This window comes from Anneissia japonica, unplaced genomic scaffold (genome assembly GCF_011630105.1).
Source record: "Anneissia japonica isolate Jap-2015-1 unplaced genomic scaffold, ASM1163010v1 scaffold288059_len961885_cov194, whole genome shotgun sequence".
NCBI lineage: Eukaryota > Metazoa > Echinodermata > Crinoidea > Comatulida > Comatulidae > Anneissia > Anneissia japonica.
The window spans coordinates 98,609-111,394 of record NW_022740566.1 but is presented as its reverse complement, the minus strand read 5'-3'; the positions used below and the strand labels follow the sequence as shown (position 1 = coordinate 111,394).

The 12,786-nt window shown below is 32.3% G+C and overlaps 1 protein-coding gene across 1 annotated transcript in view; it reads right to left on the bottom strand.

The window, feature by feature from the left end:
• LOC117118271 (annexin A13-like) overlaps positions 1-12,786 on the bottom strand; it is a 19,115-nt gene that overhangs the window by 5,105 nt on the left and 1,224 nt on the right. Inside the window, exons 2-9 of the mRNA XM_033262821.1 lie at positions 7,180-7,253; positions 6,561-6,771; positions 4,180-4,314; positions 3,576-3,651; positions 3,218-3,312; positions 2,312-2,425; positions 1,228-1,284; positions 340-373 (exon numbers count right to left, since the gene is read on the bottom strand). Of these exons, the coding sequence (XP_033118712.1) occupies positions 340-373; positions 1,228-1,284; positions 2,312-2,425; positions 3,218-3,312; positions 3,576-3,651; positions 4,180-4,314; positions 6,561-6,771; positions 7,180-7,253 (796 nt within the window). The remainder of the gene's footprint in view (positions 1-339; positions 374-1,227; positions 1,285-2,311; positions 2,426-3,217; positions 3,313-3,575; positions 3,652-4,179; positions 4,315-6,560; positions 6,772-7,179; positions 7,254-12,786) is intronic.

Below are 12,786 nucleotides of genomic sequence, written 5' to 3'. Positions count from 1 at the left end.
TTACAACCCATGGTTTCTATGACATGACGATTATTTATTTTAACTTGTGAGTGTGAAGCTCGACCCTCACCTTGTCTTAACAATGCGATTTCGGTTGTCCCTTTATAAAACAAAACCTACACTGTAATGTATTTCATAGTTTTATTTCCCATTGGAGCTCACTGAATGTTTCTCCCCTGTCAATTGATATTGTTTTCTTTTAGAAAAATGAATATTAATTCACTTTTCAGATCCATGAGCTATCGTTATTCCTTTACCTTGTGCATTTTAGTCTTGTTTTTGGCAAATCATAAACGAAGGAAATTTGAATATTAGATCTCGGTACTAAAGCAGACTTACGAGTTTTGTATGCTGATTTTATTGCTTCCAGTTGCTGAAAGACAAATACGATTTTTTAAATTACAAATTATGTTTACTTATGTAAATGCTAATCGATTATAATTATTCTGCTGGTAGAAAGATACATTGTGCAAATCAGGTGGTTAATTTTTGGATTTCGTTTATATATTTGTGAATTTAAACGGCATATGGTGTTATTGAAAATCAACACGTAAAGAAATTGGGAATACGCGCGCCCATCTAAAGACCCATGAAGCCACAATGTAGTACCAACCATACCCAGTATACTGGGAAATAATCCCTTTAAGAGAGTAGGCCTAATAGGCCTACTCTTTTCGAATAATCCATTTGCAATCTTAGATTTTTCATCATGCACACGAAATAATAATAAAATAAATAATGAAAATCGCTCTAACAATTTGTATATAATTGTTAGAGGCAAAGCTAATTATAGGCCTATGTATTTTAATAAACAAATGTTGAATTATTTATTAAATAAGGAATTATTATGTATATAAGTTTGTTAAATAATGAAAGTACATTTGGCGCCTCATATAATATATACACAAAAAGTACGACACGGGCGGGATTTGAACTCATTCCCTCTGGAACAAAGTCCAATGCTTTATAACTGTACTCTACAACTGAAAGATTTCGCTCTATCTTAATTTATTATTATTTGTAAAAATTGTTTTAACTATTGCTAATAGTTGCTGTTAAAATTAAATTCTGAATTAATATGTTGGTCAAGCATTAATTGTTGCTGAATTTTAAACAAAGGCTTGTTATTGCAGGGGACAGTGAAATTTTCCTATACTGGCCTTGGTTGCTATAGGCTGAAATCCACCATATGTTTATATCATATGTTTGATGTTTATTTTCACTTACCTTGTTGTTCCGTGACAAGAGAATGCCAATCAGCGCCTTTTCGTCTGTTCCGATACCCTGGAGAAATTATAATTTATAATATAATAAGCTATTGTGAGAATATTTTAGACTTCTCTTTATATTATTGTTTATCACAATTTCAGCACATGCAGCCGTAACGATTAATTGAACTACGGAGCACGATAACACGAATTTGAATTAATGGGGAATGTTTTAATAAAATGCATGATTAAATACAGACCTTTCAAAATGACTAGCTAGTTCTAGAGTGAGTGACTGTTAAAACATTTTCTCCCTTTTATTAAAATGTCCTTAAGCAGGACTATGTTATTTAAAAATATCCTTTTGCTGCATTGTACCAGAAATTGTATAGCAGTATTTTAATCACTATTTTCATTTTTTTACCATTATCAATATCGTCTTCATTATCATCATCATCATCACCATCATCATCATCATCATCATCATCATCATCATCATCATCATCATCATCATCATCGTCATCATCATTGTTTTTTCTGTATCATCCTCCTCATTACCATTCATTAATAGTCTTCTAGAGTGAGTGACTGTTAAAACATTTTCTCCCTTTTATTAAAATGTCCTCAAGCAGGACTATGTTATTTAAAAATATCCTTTTGCTGCATTGTACCAGAAATTGTATAGCAGTATTTTAATCACTATTTTCATTTTTTTACCATTATCAATATCGTCTTCATTATCATCATCATCATCACCATCATCATCATCATCATCGTCATCATCATTGTTTTTTCTGTATCATCCTCCTCATTACCATTCATTAATAGTCTTCATCTTGTTATTAATGATCATCATCGGAATTAGCACCATCATTGTATTATCATCATTATCACGTATTTTTTTCACACAGTCGTTTTTTGGGGACCTTAGCTACAATATTCAAGGGGCGGGGCTTTACCATTCACCGTCATCCTGATGACAGGTTATTTTTTAAATCAAGTAGAAAAGTTCTCATAGCCTTAGTCAGAATTTAATATCACCTGAAAGCAACTAACCGTCATTACTTGAAGACAATGAGAATATTAAGATAGTTGTATGTTACCTCCATTGCTTTAAACAAACATTTTGCATCATACACATCCGGGGTATCTAGAAGACCTACGATGACCTCAGACATGTCTCCGCTCAGAAGTTTGTCAAGCTCGGTTTCAAGATCCTATGCAGAGAAAAGGGGAGCTAAAATAAATATGAAAGCTCACACAGATAATAATTTCAGTAAGTTTTGTAGTTTTACCGGAAGGAAGGGTAAAAGAGAATTAAATGTTGCTTTGAATGACCCATGCCACTAAACCCCACCCTTGGATATAGATACGGAAGTCCCACAAAAGGACAGCATAAAGGCAAACATGTGCGGTTGTGGGACAAGCGCGTATCATAGTTCTGATTTGATTGGTCAGTTTATTGACACACTGGAAAGGTTTTTACTCAGTAATAGTTGCATAACTTAAGAATTATTTATTACAACTGAAACCATGACAGAAAGGGGAAAAATGACTTATCGTCGGTGTCTTAAAAATAGTGCTGAGACAAAACTGAATTGATATGACGTAGGCCTATACTAGATAAGGGTGAATAGCATTTATGCATTTACTTTAATAATCTTGTGTTACAGTTTTAAAAGTTAGAAGTTAAAAGTTCAGTAACATTTATTCAAATCGATATTCATGTGAAAGTAAACAATTAATAGCTATAAATTACGATTTAGAAATCAGATTACAAGTTGAAAAAACCCGAGAACAAAATGATCCCTTAACAAAAGAGAATATAATAGATATAAAATAAAAATTTTTAAATAAATATATAAATAAGCAACATGCAAAAAATTGTATATCATATCAGATTATGTTTCTTTTACAAATGTTATCAAATGAACGGTGATTTAAATTATATCTGCATAATTTGAAATATATTCTTTTTTTAAGGCATATAAAAGATACTGGGCCTATACCTTTTTATACTCCTTATTATACTGCCATTTGATAGCTTGTCTTTGCTCGTTAGATCTATTTACCAAAACACCAACAACAACCTCTAAGTCCACTTCTAAAAAAAAAATATATGTTTTTACTTAGCATTAGTTATCAGAAATAGATTATAGATTGACAATTTGATATTGGCATATACTTGAATATTTCCGCAAGCTACAACAGATGATATGCAACAAGTTATATCACACTCAGTATATCAATATACACATTATGTATACCAGTAGTAATCTTTACAACATAATTTGACCTTCCTATTTTAAGCCAAATTGTTTGTATTTGTTTGAACAATAGAACAACCATCTTTATTATAATACACACCCTTGTCCTTTATTGCTGCCTTCATCAGTTTCGCGTCGGCAATCCTGTCAAAATTTTGGGTGGGGAAAACCGTACCCTAAAAAAAAAAAACAGAAAAACAGAAAAAAATAAAAAAAAAACAAGAGGTTCGTAAGAGAATATTAACAAGCTTTTTGGTTTTCTTGGAAAACCGGTATATTCAAGTTTTTAAATTTTGTTGGTGTAATTCGTTTTCCTATCAACGTATGAGGCTTAATTATGTCTGTGAAACCTTTACAAATTCAATGAACATTTTTAATTGGGGTTATTCAAATAATTTTGTTAAAGAATGAAAGATAGAAAGATCGAACGAACTACAGTATTTACTTCTACTATGCAACGGTTATAACGCGAATTTTTTTTACATGTCTATATTTTGTTCTTGTAAGCTTATACGTTTATTATGTACTTGTATTTGTCTGAATAATAGACACCCGCTGTGTACATTATATTTTCTTATAATGCATATCATTATTTTTAATTATATAGACCGCTTACCGATTCTCTTCAAGTGTTTAATTTACAGTATGGGTCGATCGATTGGATTATATTCAAGATCAATAATTTTAATTGGTTGTTTACTTACTAGGGGTAACGTCGCATCTTTCATCTCTAAATGCTGAACACTTATGTCCTCTCCTCGAATAGAAACCACATCAACTAGAGGCAAGTTTTGGAAAACATGGTTGAAAAAGATTTCATTGCGACCGTCAATCGTTATCTTCGTTAAGCAACCCCGAAAAAATGAAAAAAAAACATTGTTAGAAGTAGTATATTATCACATTTTCATTATTATCATAGTTAATAATAATAATAATAATAATAATAATAATAATAGTGAGCCCACTTTTATTTAATGTCTTTGTTTTCGACTTGCCTTTTCATACTACTTCTCATATGAAGCAGTATGCTGATGATACTGTGATTTATAGACCGGTATATAGTCCTCATGATGCCTAGACTTACAAGAAGACCTTCATACTATCTCCAAATGGTGTGACAAAAACCACATAAAGTTAAATGCAAAAACATGTATGGTCATGCACATAACTAGGAAATTTAATTATTGTTTGAAGGTTTGCATTTCGAAATAATAACATATATGTTGAAGCTTGCGGTACACCACGTAGGTAATTCTGAAAAGAACTGTTGAATGTTAAGAAGTCTCAACGTTTCGATTGAGATGCTTCAATCGTCTTCAGGAGAACCTGATATTATATGCCTCATTTTATTTATGCAATTAAATGACACTAATCCGCTCGAAGTTGTTAGATCATATAGATCTTGGTATAGACTTTTCTGGTGACCTAAACTGGACAACCCATATTAGTAACGTAGCTATGAAATCAATGAAAATGTTAGGGTTTATCAAACGGTTTGTTGGTTTTGACAATACTGAAATTTTACTTAGACTATGTAATGCTCTTTGTCGTTCCATTATCGAATATGGTGCCCCTGTGTGGGATCCACACCAAAAACAGCATAAAATAGCTATTAACAAGTCATTGAGATGTATTAATAGGTTATGTGTTAAAGGTGATCTTTCTAACAGGCTGAAAATCCTTAACATATCTGATATGGTTCAAAGAATGAAATTCCATAGCATTATTTTTGTTGTAAAATGCTTACATAATTTAAGTGATCTTGATGTTTTGGAATATCTTGTCATTAATGCCCGATATCCAGAAACTCTCACCTTTAAATACAAGTATAGTAGAACTAATGCATTTAAATATTCCTTGTTTGTGAACTTTCCACGAATTTGGGAACTTATTCCTCGTGATATTTGTGATAAAGCTTTGTACAATTTTGGAGGGTTTAAGAAGAGCTCTAAAGCTTGTTGATATCTCTTTGGTTTCCTTTTTGTACTTTTAGTTTAGAACGCCATTCGACAGTGAACAATTTTTTTAATTGTTTACTTTTGGTCACCCTCAAGAGCCAAGGTACTTTTGTGTAATTTTTTTTCCCTGGAAATTGAAGAAAATTAAAAAAAATGGTTGCCACTTTCGTCCTTTGTGTCTCTTTGGAATTTCATTATCATCGTATGTTTCCAATTATGATTTGTGTTTACATTATTATTTTTAAAGCATTTGATTACATGTTAGTAAAGCCAAGACTATCCTAGATACCTGTGTCATTATCATCATTATCATTTTCACCATCATCATAATCATTACCATAATCATCATCCCTACTACCACCACCACCACCACCACCACCACCCTAATATTATCAACTCCATCGGCCTGATGGTGATGATGGTGTTATTACGGTGGGGAATGGATGTTATGGCGGTAAAAATTTGAATAAATATCTTGCATTATGTACAGGGACACAATTTTAATTATATAGGTTTGAAGTTAGTCCTATTCAGGTTTGATGTTTATAGTTGACTTCACGCTATTCTAATAGCTTTGAGTCAGTAACAAATTATAAGTAAACACGAACAACAACAACAAAAAATTAATATTATATCAATGACTATATCTACAAAGTGCAATAGCATAAGCCTAAATGCTAACCATAAACTGGGTAATCTCGATTTGAAATTTATGTAATAAACCGTAGTCACTAACAATGCCATAAGTATGGGATAGTAAAGTTTAAAAGGTTTGTTTTCTTAATAGACTACACGTTTTATGAGATCTATGATCACGTTTCAAAACAAAAACAAGGTAAAATTATTAACAATTATACGCGTATGAAAATTAATTTCGTCAGGATAGATTGGTGAATGAAAATGAAATGGGGATGACACAGACTAGGATTTTTTAAAATAATTTTAGGTGGTATATTTTTTCTATAACATAAAGGTTTGTATCGATGAAGCAAAATAATAACAAACCTCGATATAATCATTATGCAAGTATACGACTTAGTTATAAAAATAAATGTTATGATGAAATTGTCTGTATGCACGTTGATGTTCTTACAATTTTGAGAAAATAATACTGTTGATATTATTACCACGTATTTTGTTTGTCCACATGCCACGTCTATTCGAAAAACTTCATTTCTTCGGAATAAAAAGTCTGGGGCACTGACAAATGCAGGAGTCCACTTGCCGGCTATTCTTGCTTTGCGCTCGATTTTTTTGTTGTCGAAATCCACATAAATACGAAGTGCAACATCTGGTGTATCTTTAGAACTGCATGAGTTAAGGAAGTCGATTGCGAAACTACATACAAAATACATAAGATAGATGTTAATTTTGTATGGAAGAATGGACATATTAATAAATCCATGATGTAAGTATTAGTTATTAAACTATTTGCTCCACATAGTCAGTTTCTAAACTGACACTCCGTACTCTATGATAAACGGCTTGTAATAAGGTAGCCTATTATGTTCTTACAATCAAAGAATATTGAAATATAGTACTACCCTGTAGACAAATTTGCAATAATTATATAATATCACAATTGCAACGGGTTAAATTTAATATATCTGTTTGCTGAGAACTGAATTTCTTTGTGAAAGCCCATAATGACCATGGGTGATGTCATCATAACTGGAAAAAATTCAGATAGGCTTATTTTTCATTTTATAGTTGTGCAGAAAAAACAAGTCTTATATCGGTACTTACTTTGTTTTAGAAACTCCCTCAATATGGACGTCGCTGTAAATAATACCGCCATCAATTGGTCTTGTGCTGGCAACCTTTAAAGATAGAATAACAATATTGCAGACATTAAAGATAATGATCATAAAATGCTTTAAATATTAAAAACGGGTTCCATTCCCGGTTGAAACCTGACCCGCTGCCACTCGGTCTTTTTCCTTCCAGCCTTTTCCCCAGGCCTTAGTCACCCTCTCAGTTGCCACGTTCTAATGGAATGCCAGAGCCCGCATACCGCATAAAAAAAAATAATATACAGAAATCATTAAACTAGGTGTATACATGTCGGGCATATATATATATATATATATATATAAATAATATATATATATATATATATGTGTGTGTGTATGTGTGTGTGTGTCTGTGTCTCTCGAAATGGAAAGCGAACTGCATAAATCTATTTAGGATTGCGCTAGTAGGATACCAGGACATTGTAAATTAAAACATACGTCCATTTCTCTTAATATATATTGAAATTTGCAATATGTGAAGAAGAGAGACTATTTACTATTATAAGTTCTAGAAACACACCTTCATGAATGAATATTGTGGAATTTCGGGACTAGTTCGAAACGACGAATCCCGAATGTTAAATTTGTCACTGGAGAGCAAGACTCCCAGAATCAAGTAACCCTTAATCAAGTTAATAACGACCTTGTATTGTTATCAACATTTCATAATGCCAGTGCAATATTATCATTAAAATACTGTACAAAGCATCATTTTATGTACTGAATTGAATTTGTTATATCTTTGTTTTGCTCGTTGTATTTTAGTTTAGATTTATCTTATTTGTTAATTATTTTGATGATGTATGTATATTTCTTTTGTTATTGTTTTAACGCACCATCATTCTGGTGTGTGCCGCCGTTCTAAAAACGTATGTTCAATAAAGTTCAGACTCAGTTCATGCCTGTGTCAAATTGTAACATGATTATAATCCAAGACAAAAAACTCCACTTTCTAAGCCTCATAATGAGAGCATTTAGAGTTTAGAGCTTCTTGTTTCTATGTTTGTATTGCCACTTAAAAACAATGACATTCATAGTAACCTGGTCTTTGTGCCTGAAGTTGAATAAAAAAAATAATGGAATCGGTTCAATAGAAAATTACTTTTTTACTGGGCCTCTGTTTAAAGTTTCAAAGTCTAGCGCCATGACCTCATTAATTAAGTAAAAAAGTAGTTTCTCGTCCTAATATTTAAAAAATCCAAGATGGTCGATGGGAAACAACTACTACTTTCTTATTTTACCAAGAAGATACATTGAAAGCAAATATAAGAAGCACTAGTCATTATTCATACCATATATATCCCAACCACGAACGATCTAGAGAGAAATTTTACTGACTTTTTCGTACATTTCGTAAAATAAAGGGGGAAAATGATGAGGCAGACAAAATAGATGCATGAACGGACGAGAAACTAGTATTTTTTTTTTTATGTGGCTCTATCCTCTCTGTTTTAACCAATATTCAGGCTTTGCTTGTAATGCTATAATTTATCACACCTTTCATTATTCTGACTCTTCGCCTTTGAAAACGTTTATAGTAAACAATTTAACATTTTTTAAGCCATTGATTTACTTGCCTGGTTCACCTTCATTTAATATTCCACACGTCTATGCTGTGTTCCTAAACTAGTAAATCTCGTAGATAAATCTCGTTCTTAAACAATTTGAATTTTATTGTTGAACTTTTATTGTGATGCAATAATTGACTTTCAATATGCTGTAAGAAGTTTAGCTTCTCATAATTTTAACTTCACATTTATATTCTAAATTTATATTTTTGTCTATATTATGCGCATTTGGATTAGATTGGATTGGATTGGATTTATTCGGTGTGTAAACACCAAGGATAGCCCACAAAAGTCTAGAAGAAGACTTATTTCCAGTGGGGTCCTTCTGGTGGTGATTGGACAGTACACCGGGAGACAATCCCCTACTCTTTTTCCGAAGAGTGTACTGTGTTCTTTAACGTGCACATGGGCCATAAATGCACACGGGACCAACGGCTTAAACGTCCGAAAGACGGTGCGCTATGTAACTTGTATTTCAGCCCTCTAGCTGAAACACAAGGAGAGACAGCGATGGGAATTGAACCGGGGACCTAGAGATCTCCACGGTTCAGCGCACACACAGTGGCTACCACCAGATTTGCCGACTGAGCTAAGCTGCTCTCTCGTTCGTTCGTTCATTCATTCATTAATTCATTCATTCATTCATTCATTCTCTCTCTTTATTAATTTGAACAAATTAATAAAGTATTATTATTATTGTTATAATAAATTAATTATACTGGTGATTTATATTTGTTGAATGGTTCCATGAAGGTCAAATACTACAATACTCTACTATGTAGTATTTTGGTGAATCAATCCATATATGGTAAAATAACAAATTGTATATATCAATTATGTTTATTGCATTAAAATTAAGAAATATAATGAATTATTTATTTATTTTTAAAATTTATTACAACATTTCAGGATAAAGAAAAATACAACAAGAAGTCCTCCAACGATTACCAAAAGTGTAGAACACTATCGAGGGATCTCCATCCAAGGCAAACATAAGAAAAAACAAGATTAGAGCATCAAAATACAATTCTTAAAAAAAATGTAGATAAAAATAAATTTTTAGAATAATAAAATACATAGGCCTACACAGTAATAAACTACTAAAAAAATAGTATAAAAGCAATTTAATGAAAATTCCATTCAATCAATAACATTCATTCAAATATAATTTATCAGCCGTGATTGGATGAATGAATAAAATGAATGATTGAATGAATGAATTGATTAACTAATTGTTGGATGGATGGATGGATGAATAAATGAATGAATGAATGAATAAATGAATGAATGAATATATGAATGAATGGATGGATGGATTGATGGTTGGACGGTGGACGAACGAACGAACGAATGAATGAATGAATGAGCGAGGAATGTTGCCCAACCTGCCTGGTATGATAAAACATTATATAATAAACTTACACAATTAATGGTCTTAATACCGACCAAAATAGAACTAAATGTGAATATGTATGTACAGGTGTGGATTTTAGGAGGGCCCAGACGGTCGGGCCTTCACATCTTAAAATCGCCCCATTTTTTTCAAATGGGGTCAAAAAGAAAATTAATCTGAGAGTGCCATTTCTGGCAATCAGGTGTCATAAGCCGTAAACTTGATGAGGCCTAGACCCTCTACCTGTAGAAGTTTCTCCCTTGGCCCACTGCATTTTGAAGTACCGGATATTATGCAATTCATAAATATTAAGACATTCGATTAGCAAGCAATTCAACACTCGTGTTTGTGCAGTAGCATGTTCACCTTTTGGAGATATTAATTGTTGTACAAACCTGTTAAGTGAACGTTATACGATTAGATTACAATGAGATTATTTTATGGCCAGAATGCGGAAATTGCTAGATCATTGTATTATATGAAGTCTAACAAATTTGCACAGTAAAATAGTAGTATAAGGCCTCTGTCTTGAGGTATTACTTTATTTTATTTTTTATCAATTTACAATTGATCTTAGGATCCAGTTTATTATTAAAGACATGTTTCCATCACTTTTTGCATAAACATGGTCCCACCCCCTCTCATCGAAGAGGCAGTGAAACCCCTTCAATATTTGTTATAATTTTCACAGCACTAACACTGCATAAATAACAACGCTGCATTGAGAAACAAAGAGCAGATGGTACAATCAAGGACTTTCACTTTATTCAGTGAGTATCTATAATCTAAGGCCGTGCATAGTTGTAGCCTGAAGGTCAAAATTCTGATATCAATATGTTTCGTGGGAACTGAGCCAGACAGTATAATTTATTATTGTGCTTAATAAAATGTACATAACAGCCTATCGTAATGCATATTTATCTTATTCATACTGATGGATGACAACATACAGATATCCAGGGGAGTATACTGCCAAACGTGGCTATGTTGTAGAGAATCAGCTTTTAATTATTATCGCTTCCCACAATATTGTATGCAAATATTTAAAAAAAAGAAACAAAAAACAAAAACAAAACAATGAGATCATCAAATTTATTTAAAATCCATCAATATTTATGTTTTGAATACACTATTGTTTTTAATATGTCTACGACATGCTCAAATAAGAAATATAATGTTATAATTGTTTCAAGCATAGTAGCCCTTCAGACAGCATTATTCTTTACAATAGCGAACTATGGACACTCACAAAGGCACTTGAACAAAATATTGATGCATTCAAAAGAAAAATGAAAAGAACAATGTTAAATATCACTTGGTCAGACAAAGTCAGTAACACCGATTTATATCAAATCACTAAACAGAATAACTGTAGTTACACAATTAAAATGGTATGGACACTTGATAAGACTACCCAATGACGCACCCTCAAATATCGGGATAAAAGAAGTAGGCCTACACAGAAGAATAAGGCGACAAAAAGGAAGACCAAAATGAACATGGAAAACTAAAATCGAACACGCATTAAGAAAAAAAACACAAAATCATCCTGCCCATAACAGAAGCAAATGGCTCGAAGTTGGAGAGCGTCGCAAGACAAAGATGATGATGATGATGATGATAATAAAGTATCCACATGGGATTCGGTTATCAGAAAATGTGTGGTGTTGTTTTTTGTTTTTTTCACTGACTTTTATGCAGTAATAAGGTACTTATAAGATGACACATGGCCCATCATGCACCTCCACCGGATTTACCCTTTCAGTCATAAACTGCCACACTACAACATAGTGTCTATGCACCGAACGGGGCTTAGACACAAAAAACCGTCGCTCTCGGGCCTCCGGATAGGGCGCGGTCAGGCGCACAGACCTAATTCTCCAGATACTTTCTGTCATATTGGGATATACAACTGTGGCTTTTGAATGTGCAAACCAGCATTAGTAATATTAGTATTAATATCAACATGGAGTTAATTTGAGACGCTTAAGTGGTAATTATATAGACCCAGTCGTTGAAAATCACGCTCAACTCATCAAGGCATACAAGCATGCCTTGTTATAATTATGCAGTAAACATTATCTGTCATCACTATAATGGAATGCATTATGTTGCTATTTACTTTTAATATAGGCTGCTGATTTCTATCATGTGACTAATGCGCAATATTTGTAGTTTTTACAGGTACCCTGAACTCTCTAAATGCATGTAATAATATAGTAGGGGCCTGCCTACAGCCTGGTCTGAGGTCTTGGTTTATGGCTCGCTTAGTAATAACATTTTAAAATGTAGATATAATCGCTCTAAATGTCTTGTCCCAAAACATTCAGCGCCCGTGCTAGTAAATAATATATATATATATATATATATGAATAAATAAAATTAAAATAATAATAAATAAATAAATACAATATATAACTAAATAAAAAAAAGATATAAGATAGAGATAAATTAAATAAAATGGAAAATAAATTAATAAAATAAATGTAATAAAGAACTAGGAAAACTAAATTAAAGAGGAATATATCATCATACAACATGTCTGTCTGTTTTCAAATCAATATTACATGTAATTCTTGTATCGCCTCTATTATATATG